Source organism: Bacillus rossius, chromosome 12 (assembly GCF_032445375.1).
Source record: "Bacillus rossius redtenbacheri isolate Brsri chromosome 12, Brsri_v3, whole genome shotgun sequence".
In the NCBI taxonomy this organism is placed as follows: domain Eukaryota; kingdom Metazoa; phylum Arthropoda; class Insecta; order Phasmatodea; family Bacillidae; genus Bacillus; species Bacillus rossius.
The window spans coordinates 46,342,307-46,360,716 of record NC_086339.1 but is presented as its reverse complement, the minus strand read 5'-3'; the positions used below and the strand labels follow the sequence as shown (position 1 = coordinate 46,360,716).

The 18,410-nt window shown below is 43.3% G+C and overlaps 1 protein-coding gene across 1 annotated transcript in view; it reads left to right on the top strand.

Moving 5' to 3' along the window:
* Positions 1-18,410, top strand: part of LOC134537975 (uncharacterized) — a 433,777-nt gene that overhangs the window by 240,889 nt on the left and 174,478 nt on the right. The window contains exons 10-11 of the mRNA XM_063378994.1: positions 1,538-1,588; positions 13,807-13,984. Coding sequence (XP_063235064.1) covers positions 1,538-1,588; positions 13,807-13,984 — 229 coding nt within the window. The remainder of the gene's footprint in view (positions 1-1,537; positions 1,589-13,806; positions 13,985-18,410) is intronic.

The window sequence follows — 18,410 nt, the reverse complement described above, 5'->3', positions numbered from 1 at the left end:
GTGATTTCGCCAGTTTATATTTTATTTACTCTTAGAACAATGATAAAGTCTTATTCTTGCCTTCTTCGGCTGGCTCCAACTTTGGCCGATGATTTGCCAACAGATATGCCAAACCCAGCGAATGTAAACAGTCACATAGTTGAAAATGGTATCCAATGATGTGCGCTCCGAGCTCCCAGTTCATGTGCCAGGTAGGACCGAGGCCCATACAGCATTTTCACGGAGTGATTGTTGGGGAACCACAGTGCTCCAAACCAGTGTTTGACCACTACGCCACCTTGCTATGTGATATAAAACAATTAAAAATACTAACTAATTAATAATTTTGTATAACAAAATGTTGTAATTGACCAACCTAAAAAATTCGTTCCCATTTTCTAACGTCTGATCTCGTGTTAAATGATGTCATTCAAGATAAAAAATATATAAGACAATGCTTGTTAGGAAGTATTGAAAGTCAAAATTTCAACAAGAATTGTTTAGTGTCTATGATTACACTCGGCATTACAGTAAGAGATTTAATTACTAAACGCGTCGAGGTCATTTAATACTCATTGCACATGCAAACTTCGTCTTAAGCATAGACTTGCATTTTTGTTTTAAATTTTAAATATTAGTTCGCAGTGTGTAATGTATGCTCTCGTGTTAAATAATGACATCCAAGCAAAACCTGTTGTAGGACACTGCCTGCTAGTCAGTTTGGACAATTACGTTATTTGAGTCCGGTGGGTTTCTTAAGTTAAAGATACAATCATTTTGGTTTGAAGTTCTTTACTTCAGACGAATTTAAGCGGAGCACTCCCATTTTTGTCATTTAGAGAATTATTATTTTTTAAATGAAGATATGTATTTGCTTTTCTTTAGGTATCAATTCGTAAGCTTTAAATCAACAAACAAGTATATCAAAACTAATGAAATGTTTGACATTCTGGCGAACATGCGTCAAACCAGTCGTTAACATGCAATCACTTTCACGCGGCTGCAAGGTGCTGGGAAGCATCGCCTTGCTGTCGTCATTTATATCACTTTGTGCAGGGCAAAAAAAAAGTGAAAATATCAGGACTTCTCCTCAAATCACCTCAGCTTCAACCGCTTCTATTTCACCTTCGGCGCCGCTCGTGATTAATGACTGCTCGCTCGCAGGCGTGGCCTTAGACCAAACATATTTGTGCAGAACTTCGCAGCAATTTCTTTTCTTCAGACAGTGATGGGATTCAGTATTTATATGTTACAACTTTTTTTATATTTTTGCCTAAATTTTTTTATTTGAATAACCAAAAAAATAATATTTAATTAAAAATGGCTCTCGTCCTTATTCATCGTGGAATAAATTTTTACCCAAAATAAATTTTAAACTCAAAAATGCTTTCACATGTATAAACTAATATGAAAAATCGCTGTATGATCAATCGATTCATACCTGAAACTTCGTCTGAAAAAATGTTCTGTTCTGGAATTTTAAACTCGGTTTATTCAGCTGCAATGTTGTGTTAATAAAGTTAATTTTTATTTATCCCGTGCCATTTATTTTTTTCAGATATGGAAAGGAGAAAAAGCTGTTCAAAGAAGCCAGTCGAAACTAAAGCAGGTTAGTACCCACTATTTTTTATCGAAACAACTTTTAGTCTGTAAATAATTACGATGTCGAAGTAAGAAGACAGTTTTCTGTAACTAAACTCTTGTGCCTACCAACTAAAAGAACCGTTCTTTATCACGTGACCATCACTAAATGTTCGCATGAGGGTGACATGTAGAAGGTCAAATCTCATGTCAGAATGAAGAAACTTTGGCGTGGCGCCACAAATTTCATATCGCTAAAAGATAGCTTACGTACGAGCATTTCGTACCAACAATATAGCATATGTAAGACCCGTAGTCTATTAATTTTTGCTAAAAAAACCTTCAAATAAACGAATAGGTATTGGGTCTGAATCAAACCGACATAATTTGGTTGCATTTTCATCATTAAAAAATTAGTGGAAAACATTTAAGTGGCCTATGGTCTAAAGTGTTTTCCAACTAGTATACACATTTTAAGTCGGTGCTTAACAACTACTTAATGGAAAATAATAGAAAAAATAATTAAGATGGAAATCTAAGCTTCAGTAAAATGTCTAAATGAAGGCACTTCTACAAACTTAACGCGAAATTTGTCGCTGTACAAAAAATTATTGCAATGAAATTATTCCTCTATTATTATGTGATAACGAAGAGAAAGTGTATTTTCATCATAATTTTTTTTACTACAGTTTCAAGTCTTTTTTAAGTAATTGTAGATTTTTGTCTGGTTAAACATTTTCTAGACGCTTGTTCTTTGTTATCAGTTTCAATATTATTTGCAATAAAAGATTGTTTTTGGAGCTAACTTCAAAAGCTTATACCAGCCCTGGGAAGCAATTTTAACCCTTAAGTAGCAAAATATTTTTTTTCTTCTTTATTTTAAATGACGTTCACCAGCAGACTGCGTTTTTTTAGGTAAAATTCAGTCTCCCCCTCACTCCCACTCTTTATTTATACATAACTACTGTTGCGAATATGTATATATATATATATATATATATATATATATATATACTAGCTGCCCGACCCGGCTTCGCACGGCTATATTAATGGGAAAAAATTAAGCCACATCTCCCATTTACAGTAATGGTAAATAAAAAAAATTCAGTGAAAATTTATTATAATGCTGTATAATGTATCGGAGAGAAAATGAATAGCACCGATGGTTTCCCGACTCGTGCATGCAACGTACAACTGATGTACCCGTATTTCGCTATGGCAGTCTACAGGCAGATCACTCTTGCGCCGCTCAACCTGCCGCGCGATGCCAGTTGCCATGGAGACGCAGAAGGCATGAACAATGCAAAATCCTGTTCTCATGCAGACAAAGTACCCACTGTTGCCTGGTTTTAACCACCCATGGGATCTAATTTTTGGAAAATGTCATCCTGCGTAACATAAGGAACATTACTGTGAAGTTTCAAGTCTGTAAAATATATATACTTGAAAAAAAGGGCAATAAAAAACAAATTAACACAGAGAGAGGAAAAAAACAATAGTTTAGGTTTGCGATTTAAAGTGATAAAAAGTATTTAAATACTAATTGAACTCTTATGAGAGTACTATTTTCTTCGTTGTTAATATCACATGGGTGTTTTTTACTTGTATGGGAAAATTAAGAATTATAAGGCATCTAGTGCGTGGCAACAGTGTTAATAGGCAATAGGAAATAAACTTCTAGCACCTGCGGCACACTTCGTACGTGTACTGCATGTTGTATCTAACCCCCTCCAACGCATTTGATTCTAAATTGGACTTTTAGTAAGGATCCATAATGTTATTGATAATATAATATAGCCTATAGCCTTCCTCGATAAATGTACTATCCAACACTGAAAGAATTTTTCAAATCGGACCAGTGGTTCCTGAGATTAGCGCTTTCAAACAAACAAACTCTTCAGCTTTATATTATTAGTATAGATATGTGTGTGTGTGTTTTATTCACAACACATCTTAACATTTGCTTATACTGAAAGTTTGGATATTTGATTGGTATCACTGAATTAATCGATAGCAGAGATTTTCTGTAGTTATTAATTCATGTTTATCTGGCGTTCTGAGGCCAGGCACAATCTCGCCCTCAACATGGCTCAATCAAGTAATGGGCACTGATTAAAAACTCGAGTGGTTGGGGCATACTAAAATCTAAGATATCCCGTCATCGCCTTCGCTTCATACATATCGGTACAACTTAAAACGTTTCATTTACCTTTGTCCCTCCAAATATTTAAGGAGATTGACAGAAACCTTATTGATATACCATAACTATTTTACTGTATACTTACAAAAATGTTCTTCTTTATGCAAAACACGCACTTAGGAAGTTTAAGAAGACCATCACTTAGTGTCTACTGATAGTATTATTATATTTATAGTCATAAAACATAAATTCCATACTTAATCCAGTGACACTAAAGGGAAAGTTATTCTAAGCAACCAGTCTCTTTCGTCAGGCATTCAATTAAATTATGTAGTATGCTTTAACGAACACCAATTAAAAATTAATAGAAGATTATGGCTTTAAAACTTTTGAAACCAATATCGCTTCTTCCATTTCCCATCACTCCTTTTCAAAACATTATAGTTCCGGACTTCATTTGCTATAACTACCTGAGTCAATCTTATCGACCATTCAATCCTCATAATTTCAAGTGACAGCGAGGGACACATTTACTCTTTATGTCAGCCACACAATCACTGCGCTGTTAGAAATTGAAGTAAATGTTCGTACTTTTGAAAGAAAATCTATGCTCTGATTAAAAGAAAAATTTTATTGAGTCTTTCAGTACTCGCCAGTGGTTTATAAACAAACATCTAACCTCGGTAACGAAAAATATAATGTTGTTCATGTTGCAAATAAGCTTATAATACGAAACTCCAACATTAAGTTTAAAGTAGTGTTGTTAAAAATAATTGCGAGAATGATAAATAAACTGATAAATAGAACAGTCGATTTTCAAATATCTAATACCAAAATTATCTGGATACGAATCATACACGTACTTTCTGCGCCCGCCACTAGAATTCGCTGCCTGGATCGTAAGCGCTGCTCGCCACCATCAATAGCAGACAGCAAACAGCAGCACGAAACAACAGGAAATATTAAACTATTAGAAACAGCACCGATAAATCCCAGGCTTTGGACCAGATTTCCGACAATGAATTTTATTAAAATACTGGCCATCCTTTTAAAATTCACTAAACAAATAATACTGTAAAGTTTCCGCACACGTTATAAGTTATATTTATATGGTTTTAATAAAAATATTAGCCTGACAAATTTTAAAGCACATATAACACTAAATTTATATTTGTAGATTTGTTTTTGCTAAAATGACTGATATAAATCTGTAGAGACATCCTATAAACAAATATTAACATTAGTCAGCTAGTTCAACATTATTTTATTATATCATAATGTTATTAAAAAAGGTTAAATAAAGTTTCAGTGACGAGATAAGAACCACGCCCCCTAAGGTTACCAAACGCGCGCTCTACCTCTGTGCTGCTAAACATATTCGGTCTTTAGAAGGAGTATATGTATTATAATCACTGCAATGCCGGTTTTCTTTGGTAATTTAAAACTAGTGATTACTGTTTGCTATGACTATTTTATTTTGCGAAATATATTCCATGGTAGTATCACTATCATTAAGTTTCATTTCGCACACAAATATGTTTGTTATGTCCCCTAATGTTTACGAAAGTGACCATATAAGGGTTGATATTGCTAAATGTGGGTCCGCCATCTTTGTGACACATTTACGTTCATCGACTTGCGCTCCATTTTCACGCAATTACTCCTACCAAACGGCGCACAACGAGAGCTCAGATGTTTAAACACCAATAAATCTCCTTATAAACCACACTGGATTCCGACATCGAGTTAACAGTGAACCTGGAAAAAATTGTGTTACGTTGTTGAATTAACAAATTCCAGAAGGTTTTTTTAACATCACAAAATTATTTATGTGCGTTTATGAAGAAAGCAATTATAATCCGTACCCGTAAATGTTTGAATATATCTGGGTAGTTGGCAAGTAGTGAATTTAGAGCGAGTTATTTTAACAGTGTGGTTAAAGATAGAGCTAGGTGATAAAGTGTTAAGACACTAGAACCATTTTACCCACTCCTAATCAGTTTCCAATGGATTACCGTTCACACTACGGTCAAATGCCGATATGATTACTTATATAAGACCATGCATTAATTCTTAATCATATTCTATGAAATTTTTTCAAGTACATAAACAGGTCAGATGTAGATGTAAGCCATGAAAAAATTAGAGAAACCCCGCACTTCATTTTTCATCAAAATTGTTAAACAATTTTTAAAGTCATAAAAAGGTTGATATCATGCAGATACACATATTTTAAAAACATTTATTTGAAAAAAATCACCTATTGTTTTCTTATTTGCAACCCTTTTGAAATTTATACAGAATTTCCGTGTTAATTATTACTAACTGTTGCACAAAATGAAATGTGGGAATAAATGTTAAACAGAATTTTCTTAAGTTATATAATAAAAATTTAAATCGTTTAGGCTCTTTGTAGTGTTTAAGATTTTATTAAATATACATTTTTATTTGTAATACAAGAACATGTATTTTATCTCTCTGTTACACACTCTAATATGTTGTCAGAAGTCACCAAACAGGGCGTAAGGATGTACAGTGTGCATGTACAGCAGTGCTCGTGTGACGTGAAAGAGGAACAGTGTGCATGTACAAAGTGCTCGTGTGACGTGGAAGAGGAACAGTGTGCATGTACAGCACTGCTCGTGTAAAATGAAAGAGGAGCAGTGTGCATGTACAGCAGTGCTCGTGTGACGTGGAAGAGGAACAGTGTGCATGTACAGCACTGCTCGTGTGACGTGAAAGAGGAACAGTGTGCATGTACAGCAGTGCTAGTGTGAGGTGAAAGAGGAACAGTGTGCATGTACAGCAGTGCTCGTGTGACGTGGAAGAGGAACAGTGTGCATGTACAGCAATGCTCGTGTGACGTGAAAGAGGAACAGTGTGCATGTACAGCAGTGCTCGTCTAACATGAAAGAGGAACAGTGTGCATGTACAGCAGTGCTAGTGTGATGTGAAAGAGGAACGGTGTGCGTGTACAAAAGTGCTCGTGTGACATGAAAGAGGAACAGTGCGCATGTACAGCAGTGCTCTTGTGACGTGAAAGAAGAACGGTGTGCATGTACAGCAGTGCTCGTGTAACACGAAAGAGGAACGGTGTGCGTGTACAGCAGTGCTAGTGTGATGTGAAAGAGGAACAGTGTGCATGTACAGCACTGCTCGTGTGACGTGAAAGAGGAACAGTGTGCGTGTACAGCAGTGCTCGTGTGACGTGAAAGAGGAACAGTGTGCATGTACAGCAGTGCTCGTGTGACGTGAAAGTGGAACAGTGTGCGTGTACAGCAGTGCTCGTGTGACGTGAAAGAGGAACAGTGTGCGTGTACAGCAGTGCTCGTGTGACGTGAAAGTGGAACAGTGTGCGTGTACAGCAGTGCTCGTGTGACGTGAAAGTGGAACAGTGTGCGTGTACAGCAGTGCTCGTGTGACGTGGAAGAGGAACAGTGTGCATGTACAGCACTGCTCGTGTGACGTGAAAGAGGAACAGTGTGCATGTACAGCAGTGCTAGTGTGATGTGAAAGAGGAACAGTGTGCATGTACAGCAGTGCTCGTGTGACGTGGAAGAGGAACAGTGTGCATGTACAGCAGTGCTCGTGTGATGTGGAAGAGGAACAGTGTGCGTGTACAGCAGTGCTCGTGTGATGTGGAAGAGGAACAGTGTGCGTGTACAGCAGTGCTCGTGTGACGTGGAAGAGGAACAGTGTGCATGTACAGCAGTGCTAGTGTAACGTGAAAGAGTAACAGTGTGCATGTACAGCAGTGCTAGTGTAACGTGAAAGAGGAACAGTGTGTGTGTACAGCAGTGCTCGTGTGATGTGAAAGAGGAACAGTGTGCGTGTACAGCAGTGCTCGTGTGACGTGGAAGAGGAACAGTGTGCATGTACAGCAGTGCTAGTGTAACGTGAAAGAGTAACAGTGTGTGTGTACAGCAGTGCTCGTGTGACGTGGAAGAGGAACAGTGTGCATGTACAGCAGTGCTCGTGTGACGTGGAAGAGGAACAGTGTGCATGTACAGCAGTGCTCGTGTGACGTGGAAGAGGAACAGTGTGCATGTACAGCAGTGCTCGTGTGATGTGGAAGAGGAACAGTGTGCATTTACAGCAGTGCTCGTGTGACGTGGAAGAGGAACAGTGTGTGTGTACAGCAGTGCTCGTGTGATGTGGAAGAGGAACAGTGTGCGTGTACAGCAGTGCTCGTGTGACGTGGAAGAGGAACAGTGTGCATGTACAGCAGTGCTAGTGTAACGTGAAAGAGGAACAGTGTGTGTGTACAGCAGTGCTCGTGTGACGTGGAAGAGGAACAGTGTGCATGTACAGCAGTGCTCGTGTGACGTGGAAGAGGAACAGTGTGCATGTACAGCAGTGCTCGTGTGACGTGGAAGAGGAACAGTGTGCATGTACAGCAGTGCTCGTGTGATGTGGAAGAGGAACAGTGTGCATGTACAGCAGTGCTCGTGTGACGTGGAAGAGGAACAGTGTGCATGTACAGCAGTGCTCGTGTGACGTGGAAGAGGAACAGTGTGCATGTACAGCAGTGCTCGTGTGACGTGGAAGAGGAACAGTGTGCATGTACAGCAGTGCTCGTGTGACGTGGAAGAGGAACAGTGTGCATGTACAGCAGTGCTCGTGTGACGTGGAAGAGGAACAGTGTGCATGTACAGCAGTGCTCGTGTGACGTGGAAGATGAACAGTGTGCATGTACAGCAGTGCTCGTGTGATGTGGAAGAGGAACAGTGTGCATGTACAGCAGTGCTCGTGTGACGTGGAAGAGGAACAGTGTGTGTGTACAGCAGTGCTCGTGTGATGTGGAAGAGGAACAGTGTGCATGTACAGCAGTGCTCGTGTGACGTGGAAGAGGAACAGTGTGCATGTACAGCAGTGCTCGTGTGACGTGGAAGAGGAACAGTGTGCATGTACAGCAGTGCTCGTGTGACGTGGAAGAGGAACAGTGTGCATGTACAGCAGTGCTCGTGTGACGTGGAAGAGGAACAGTGTGCATGTACAGCAGTGCTCGTGTGACGTGGAAGAGGAACAGTGTGCATGTACAGCAGTGCTCGTGTGACGTGGAAGAGGAACAGTGTGCATGTACAGCAGTGCTCGTGTGACGTGGAAGAGGAACAGTGTGCATGTACAGCAGTGCTCGTGTGACGTGGAAGAGGAACAGTGTGCATGTACAGCAGTGCTCGTGTGATGTGGAAGAGGAACAGTGTGCATGTACAGCAGTGCTCGTGTGATGTGGAAGAGGAACAGTGTGCATGTACAGCAGTGCTCGTGTGACGTGGAAGAGGAACAGTGTGCATGTACAGCAGTGCTCGTGTGACGTGGAAGAGGAACAGTGTGCATGTACAGCAGTGCTCGTGTGACGTGGAAGAGGAACAGTGTGCATGTACAGCAGTGCTCGTGTGACGTGGAAGAGGAACAGTGTGCATGTACAGCAGTGCTCGTGTGACGTGGAAGAGGAACAGTGTGCATGTACAGCAGTGCTCGTGTGACGTGGAAGAGGAACAGTGTGCATGTACAGCAGTGCTCGTGTGATGTGGAAGAGGAACAGTGTGCATGTACAGCAGTGCTCGTGTGATGTGGAAGAGGAACAGTGTGCATGTACAGCAGTGCTCGTGTGATGTGGAAGAGGAACAGTGTGCATGTACAGCAGTGCTCGTGTGATGTGGAAGAGGAACAGTGTGCATGTACAGCAGTGCTCGTGTGATGTGGAAGAGGAACAGTGTGCATGTACAGCAGTGCTCGTGTGATGTGGAAGAGGAACAGTGTGCATGTACAGCAGTGCTCGTGTGATATGGAAGAGGAACAGTGTGCATGTACAGCAGTGCTCGTGTGACGTGGAAGAGGAACAGTGTGCATGTACAGCAGTGCTCGTGTGACGTGGAAGAGGAACAGTGTGCATGTACAGCAGTGCTCGTGTGATGTGGAAGAGGAACAGTGTGCATGTACAGCAGTGCTCGTCTAACATGAAAGAGGAACAGTGTGCATGTACAGCAGTGCTAGTGTGATGTGAAAGAGGAACGGTGTGCGTGTACAAAAGTGCTCGTGTGACATGAAAGAGGAACAGTGCGCATGTACAGCAGTGCTCTTGTGACGTGAAAGAAGAACGGTGTGCATGTACAGCAGTGCTCGTGTAACACGAAAGAGGAACGGTGTGCGTGTACAGCAGTGCTAGTGTGATGTGAAAGAGGAACGGTGTGCGTGTACAGCACTGCTCGTGTGACGTGAAAGAGGAACAGTGTGCGTGTACAGCAGTGCTCGTGTGACGTGAAAGAGGAACAGTGTGCATGTACAGCAGTGCTCGTGTGACGTGAAAGTGGAACAGTGTGCGTGTACAGCAGTGCTCGTGTGACGTGAAAGAGGAACAGTGTGCATGTACAGCAGTGCTCGTGTGACGTGAAAGTGGAACAGTGTGCGTGTACAGCAGTGCTCGTGTGACGTGAAAGTGGAACAGTGTGCGTGTACAGCAGTGCTCGTGTGACGTGGAAGAGGAACAGTGTGCATGTACAGCAGTGCTAGTGTGATGTGGAAGAGGAACAGTGTGCATGTACAGCAGTGCTCGTGTGACGTGGAAGAGGAACAGTGTGCATGTACAGCAGTGCTCGTGTGATGTGGAAGAGGAACAGTGTGCGTGTACAGCAGTGCTCGTGTGATGTGGAAGAGGAACAGTGTGCGTGTACAGCAGTGCTCGTGTGACGTGGAAGAGGAACAGTGTGCATGTACAGCAGTGCTAGTGTAACGTGAAAGAGTAACAGTGTGCATGTACAGCAGTGCTAGTGTAACGTGAAAGAGGAACAGTGTGTGTGTACAGCAGTGCTCGTGTGATGTGAAAGAGGAACAGTGTGCGTGTACAGCAGTGCTCGTGTGACGTGGAAGAGGAACAGTGTGCATGTACAGCAGTGCTAGTGTGACGTGAAAGAGTAACAGTGTGTGTGTACAGCAGTGCTCGTGTGACGTGGAAGAGGAACAGTGTGCATGTACAGCAGTGCTCGTGTGACGTGGAAGAGGAACAGTGTGCATGTACAGCAGTGCTCGTGTGACGTGGAAGAGGAACAGTGTGCATTTACAGCAGTGCTCGTGTGACGTGGAAGAGGAACAGTGTGTGTGTACAGCAGTGCTCGTGTGACGTGGAAGAGGAACAGTGTGTGTGTACAGCAGTGCTCGTGTGACGTGAAAGAGGAACAGTGTGCGTGTACAGCAGTGCTCGTGTGACGTGGAAGAGGAACAGTGTGCATGTACAGCAGTGCTAGTGTAACGTGAAAGAGGAACAGTGTGTGTGTACAGCAGTGCTCGTGTGACGTGGAAGAGGAACAGTGTGCATGTACAGCAGTGCTCGTGTGACGTGGAAGAGGAACAGTGTGCATGTACAGCAGTGCTCGTGTGACGTGGAAGAGGAACAGTGTGCATGTACAGCAGTGCTCGTGTGACGTGGAAGAGGAACAGTGTGCATGTACAGCAGTGCTCGTGTGACGTGGAAGAGGAACAGTGTGCATGTACAGCAGTGCTCGTGTGACGTGGAAGAGGAACAGTGTGCATGTACAGCAGTGCTCGTGTGACGTGGAAGAGGAACAGTGTGCATGTACAGCAGTGCTCGTGTGATGTGGAAGAGGAACAGTGTGCATGTACAGCAGTGCTCGTGTGACGTGGAAGAGGAACAGTGTGCATGTACAGCAGTGCTCGTGTGACGTGGAAGAGGAACAGTGTGCATGTACAGCAGTGCTCGTGTGACGTGGAAGAGGAACAGTGTGCATGTACAGCAGTGCTCGTGTGATGTGGAAGAGGAACAGTGTGCATGTACAGCAGTGCTCGTGTGACGTGGAAGAAGAACAGTGTGCATGTACAGCAGTGCTCGTGTGACGTGGAAGAGGAACAGTGTGCATGTACAGCAGTGCTCGTGTGACGTGGAAGAGGAACAGTGTGCATGTACAGCAGTGCTCGTGTGACGTGGAAGAGGAACAGTGTGCATGTACAGCAGTGCTCGTGTGACGTGGAAGAGGAACAGTGTGCATGTACAGCAGTGCTCGTGTGATGTGGAAGAGGAACAGTGTGCATGTACAGCAGTGCTCGTGTGATGTGGAAGAGGAACAGTGTGCATGTACAGCAGTGCTCGTGTGATGTGGAAGAGGAACAGTGTGCATGTACAGCAGTGCTCGTGTGATGTGGAAGAGGAACAGTGTGCATGTACAGCAGTGCTCGTGTGATGTGGAAGAGGAACAGTGTGCATGTACAGCAGTGCTCGTGTGATGTGGAAGAGGAACAGTGTGCATGTACAGCAGTGCTCGTGTGACGTGGAAGAGGAACAGTGTGTGTGTACAGCAGTGCTCGTGTGACGTGGAAGAGGAACAGTGTGTGTGTACAGCAGTGCTCGTGTGACGTGGAAGAGGAACAGTGTGCATGTACAGCAGTGCTCGTGTGATGTGGAAGAGGAACAGTGTGCATGTACAGCAGTGCTCGTGTGACGTGGAAGAGGAACAGTGTGCATGTACAGCAGTGCTCGTGTGACGTGGAAGAGGAACAGTGTGCATGTACAGCAGTGCTCGTGTGATGTGAAAGAGGAACAGTGTGCATGTACAGCAGTGCTCGTGTGATGTGGAAGAGGAACAGTGTGCATGTACAGCAGTGCTCGTGTGATGTGGAAGAGGAACAGTGTGCATGTACAGCAGTGCTCGTGTGATGTGGAAGAGGAACAGTGTGCATGTACAGCAGTGCTCGTGTGATGTGGAAGAGGAACAGTGTGCATGTACAGCAGTGCTCGTGTGATGTGGAAGAGGAACAGTGTGCATGTACAGCAGTGCTCGTGTGATATGGAAGAGGAACAGTGTGCATGTACAGCAGTGCTCGTGTGACGTGGAAGAGGAACAGTGTGCATGTACAGCAGTGCTCGTGTGACGTGGAAGAGGAACAGTGTGCATGTACAGCAGTGCTCGTGTGATGTGGAAGAGGAACAGTGTGCATGTACAGCAGTGCTCGTGTGATGTGGAAGAGGAACAGTGTGCATGTACAGCAGTGCTCGTGTGATGTGGAAGAGGAACAGTGTGCATGTACAGCAGTGCTCGTGTGATGTGGAAGAGGAACAGTGTGCATGTACAGCAGTGCTCGTGTGACGTGGAAGAGGAACAGTGTGCATGTACAGCAGTGCTCGTGTGACGTGGAAGAGGAACAGTGTGCATGTACAGCAGTGCTCGTGTGACGTGGAAGAGGAACAGTGTGCATGTACAGCAGTGCTCGTGTGACGTGGAAGAGGAACAGTGTGCATGTACAGCAGTGCTCGTGTGACGTGGAAGAGGAACAGTGTGCATGTACAGCAGTGCTCGTGTGATATGGAAGAGGAACAGTGTGCATGTACAGCAGTGCTCGTGTGATATGGAAGAGGAACAGTGTGCATGTACAGCAGTGCTCGTGTGACGTGGAAGAGGAACAGTGTGCATGTACAGCAGTGCTCGTGTGACGTGGAAGAGGAACAGTGTGCATGTACAGCAGTGCTCGTGTGACGTGGAAGAGGAACAGTGTGCATGTACAGCAGTGCTCGTGTGACGTGGAAGAGGAACAGTGTGCATGTACAGCAGTGCTCGTGTGACGTGGAAGAGGAACAGTGTGCATGTACAGCAGTGCTCGTGTGACGTGGAAGAGGAACAGTGTGCATGTACAGCAGTGCTCGTGTGACGTGGAAGAGGAACAGTGTGCATGTACAGCAGTGCTCGTGTGACGTGGAAGAGGAACAGTGTGCATGTACAGCAGTGCTCGTGTGATGTGGAAGAGGAACAGTGTGCGTGTACAGCAGTGCTCGTGTGATGTGGAAGAGGAACAGTGTGCGTGTACAGCAGTGCTCGTGTGACGTGGAAGAGGAACAGTGTGCATGTACAGCAGTGCTCGTGTGACGTGGAAGAGGAACAGTGTGCATGTACAGCAGTGCTCGTGTGACGTGGAAGAGGAACAGTGTGCATGTACAGCAGTGCTCGTGTGACGTGGAAGAGGAACAGTGTGCATGTACAGCAGTGCTCGTGTGACGTGGAAGAGGAACAGTGTGCATGTACAGCAGTGCTCGTGTGACGTGGAAGAGGAACAGTGTGCATGTACAGCAGTGCTCGTGTGACGTGAGAGATTGCTCGCAGGCGCGGCGGCCGGGGGTGACGACAGCAGCTTCCTGAGGCACCTCGAGCTGGAGCCGGCGGACGAGGCCCCGACGAGCGCCTGCAAGGGCGGCCGCACGCCCTTCACCACCACGCGCCGCCTCTCTCGCCACGCCAAGGCCGGCTTCGGCTTCTCCATAGCGTGGACCCAGCCTCCCAGGTGAGCCTCCCAGCCGTTTGGTGATAGACCCGGCCACTCAGGTGTGTGTGTCACAGTGCCGGGTGCCCAGTAGAGCGACCTAGCACCTGAGTGATGGACCTTGCTGCCCGGAAGTTAGACCCATCTGCCCGAGTGAGTTACCCATGTCTAGTTTTGAGACCCAGTCACATGGATCTGAGACCCAGTCACCCACGTGATGGACCCAGCGTTCCCAGGCCTCGGTTTTATACCTAGCCTCTCGTGTGAGTGACTCAGCGCGTGGGTGAGCAACCCAGGTCTATATTTGTGATCCAGGCCTACGTGAGCGACCTAGCCGTCTGGGTGATCATCCACCACCTAGGTGATAGACCTAGCTGTTTGGGTGGGTGATCCAACCCTTCGCTAACCCGCGCCTTGTTATTTTTTATTATTTCTTCAATTATTTTAATTGAGTTTTTTATTTAATAGTAGTGATTGAGAGACATAATTATTTTACCCAAAAGGGATAATAATTAATTACTGACTGATAATGGTTGCATATATCACAAATTCAGCTACGGACCAATATGATATATTTCAAAACATCAATATGTTTTTTGTACTTTTTTCTTTATTTTCGCTTTAAACTTCTTATTAAGCATATTGAGAAAGTTATTGGACGAGACCTAACTAAAATATATATCCCATATTTTCCCTTGAATGGATCCGGTAAACCTTGGCGCCTCGTGATGAAAGTCTAGTGCGTTACCACTGCGTTATTTGTGTATAAAAATTACTTTTTTTTACTTTTAAATCTTAAATATTGGCGTAAATAAATGTAAAAATATTCAAGTTGTTGAAGACGTGCTCCTTCAGTTGATTGTCGACAAGTTACAGGATATCATCGTTTATGGAAACCTTATTTTAGTGTCCTACCAGGAGTACTCCGTTAGGTTTACATTTTCAAACCGCCTATTCGAAGCGATCAATTTTTTTTCTCTGCAAGGACACAAAAATTGTTTAAAACTTGTTCAATTATTGGTAAATATATAAATATTTAAAGGAATGTGTGTAATTTTTTCCATTGAATGTATTAGTTTCCAGACAATAACAGTATTTTAAAGTGCTACTAAAATATTCCCGTATCCTGACAAAAAAAGACTCAATACAGGGGAATGATTAATAGTGACTGACTTTTTAAAATCATTATCTCTGTGACACTATAAATGTTAAACATTTATAGCTTTCAATAATAATAACTACATGTGCAGTAATATTATGAACAGTTAAAATTTTTTTTATCGGTTTCTGTGCCTATCAAAGTCATACTATCAACCTTCCAATGTATAAATATTACCTCAAAATGTCAACTGTACTCTTTCTCAAACAAAATTCCTTATTTATTTGTTTATAATTCGGCAACAGAGGTAAAAATAAAAATGATGTTAGTTACGTAGCTGCCAAAAATTTATTTTGTTTCCAATATCGCTAATTTAATTTTTAAGAGATATAATATTAATTCGGGCACGGTCTGCCAAAATATTTTATTATTTGTGTTTAAAATAAAAATTAATTGAGTCTAAGTAATTCAATTATTAATAAAGCCTTAGATTCTGTCTACAAAAACAGTAAGATAAAGGTCTAAAATAACACTTTCAGACATATTTAGTAACGTTTTTGTAAATAAATAAAATAATTAACAAATTGTTTAAAGATTCTTGGCCCTTCGTTTTCGTGGCTATTAGGGCTTTAGATAAACGCATATTGATACACAAACGTTTGTTCTCATAGCTTTACCATAGCTTCCCGCTTTTTTTAAGTGTCTGCACTTCTTATATTTATGATTTTATGTAGTTCAAATTTTAAATTCAACATATTATAACACAGCGTTGTTATTAAAATTAATTTACATTGTTGCTTATTTTTAATAATTAGTGACCCAATTAAAACTAATATAACTTTGACGCCTTGGTTTTAAAGCGTTGATAACATATTTTTTAACACTTATGTTTTGTATTCGAATCACGAAGCACAGACGTTACAACAGTGTTTTAACTCTCAGCTAGTATTGACAAAAGATTTTTCGCTAAACATACATGCCCCTGGCGATCGGGAACAATGCCTTATAGACAACTTGACGGCAGCCTGCCACGACACATTTCCGAGACCGTGTGGTGGGGAATCCCCAGTAGTTTACAGCAAGAAACCATCCCGGATTCATAATGAAATTATTTCAGGAAACCGTGGGACACATCACCGAGGAAAGCCAAACCGGGCGTCTCACCCGGGTCCTCTGGAATGAGTCCAGTCATGCCACTGCACCACCTGGTTGTATATATCTGTGTGCAGGAATGAGTCGACTGTCTTGCGTGACATGTGACGCTATCTGTTGGGTGGACCCATAACTACTAACAAAAAAATTTGACGGGAGTGTCAAATCCAAACTATTAGGTTTAAAATGTTGGATTTTTAATTTAACTACTGGATGGCTAATTGCTTAGTAACAGAGATTCAAACCGTTCCAGAAAAACTTAATGCTATTTTCTAATTCAAAAAAGTACGTTCTAATGAGTCGGAGATTCAGTATTTCTGGTATGCCACACCACAAAAGATATGTATACCAAAATAAATAGCATAAATTTTCACTGGTTTGCTTGCCTGAAAAAAGGTTATGCATTGCGTCTCACAATCAATATAGCTATGTTCGTAATGTATTATAATTATTCTATCTAGCGAATGGGCCCAAAACTACTTCAAAAATCTAGGTTTTAGTCTCGGCCATTAGGGTTCTCCCCTGAGGTCCCAACCGACACTCGAGAAGACGTCATCAGTCGCCGTAACCTCGCTGCCCAGAGCGCGGGACTATTGGCTGCTCGGGAGGGGGGTTGGAAGACTACCATACTGGAAAACTACCATAATGATAGTATTCCGCCTGGCCTCTTCGAAAAAGTCGGAAAAGTACCATAACGGAAAACTGCCATAAGTTAAAAAGGACTAGACGAAATTCTGCCATATGTTCTTATACACTCCATGGAAAGAATACAGCGGCATTGCTCTCGAAGTAGTGTTTATAATACTCGGTAGGTATCCTTGTCAACCCTATGGCTGTTTCTCGGGTTAACTTTAAAGCTTACAGATAGCGCTTCTGACGGTGATAGTTGCAATAGCATATCACCTCCAGATCGCGGACGCTTTGCCGCCTTTTCCGAAGAGGGCAGGCGGAATACGGTCATTATGGTAGTTTTCCAGTATGGTAGTCTTCCGTCGCCCCCCTCCCCCGCTGCTCGCCACGCGCGGTGTGTCACGTGACGCCACGTGCTCGGCACGTGACCGGGTCGATGGCTGGCGTGTGTGCTCGCTGCCAGCCGCAGACCCGTGGAGCGAGGAGCTGTCAGGAGACGGCCTGCCGTGACGCACCCACCGTGACGTACCCACCATCGTCGCAGTGTGAGGCCCGGAACGTTGCCGAATATGACGATGATCAGTACCTCCGTCGTTACACACAGTCATTGAAAACTTTTTCCCCTACACAGACACTACACCCAAGCCGATCTTCTGGGCATATGATCAACAAGAGTATAGGAAAAGACCTATATGCCTAACACTCGAGTAGGATGACACCAAAGCTACATCTGATGTTACGAGTCTGTTATTAGTGCGACGTGGTCACCATGTAATGATGCAGACGTGGCTACTACCTCTTTACAATGGTTATCTTCTTCTCTGTACGAGGTCGACATTGGCTCGCGAGCTGCTAGCACAACTGTCGCTTTCAGCTGAATGTATACAAGGACACGTTCGTTCATTAGCAAATAATACACCAAGAGACACGCGTATTTTCACCTCTTTAAATATTTATTAGTAATGTGACAAACGCCTTAAATTTTACTTTTAGCATTAAAGTAGATTTAAAAACGGACTTGCCAACTTGGCAGTTACGTTCGCCACGAACACGTTTCTGACAGTTGTGCAGGCTAACAGGACTCTCAAAGTGCACCGGTCCATATCCTTCGATATTCCTGTAGGCTGCAGAACCAGGTCCGCGATACGTTCCCCTGCACGATCGCGTCAGCTTGCACAAACCCGTGACTTGCCGTTCCGTTTCCCCACTGAAACACACGCACTCCGTGGGAAGTGAGACATGGTTTCGCTTGAAGTGTTGTTTGTTGATGGTTTAACAGCGAGCGGGAGCCCGCAAGCTTACTTGCTGCAACACTGAAAATGTGTATTTACTTATCCTGAACACTGACATAACATGGGGGGCTTCAAAATTATTTTTTTCAGTGGTGATGTGTCGACTAACCCCACGCGAAAAATTATTCTCTCCCCCCCCCCTCCCCGCAAATTCCCGGGGGGCCCTCCTTTTGTGAATCCTTCAGATTTGCGCCACTGCTTCCATGATATACCTACTTCAATAAAAAACGGGCAGATTTAACAGATTTCTTACAAGAGTTATCGATAGGACCTA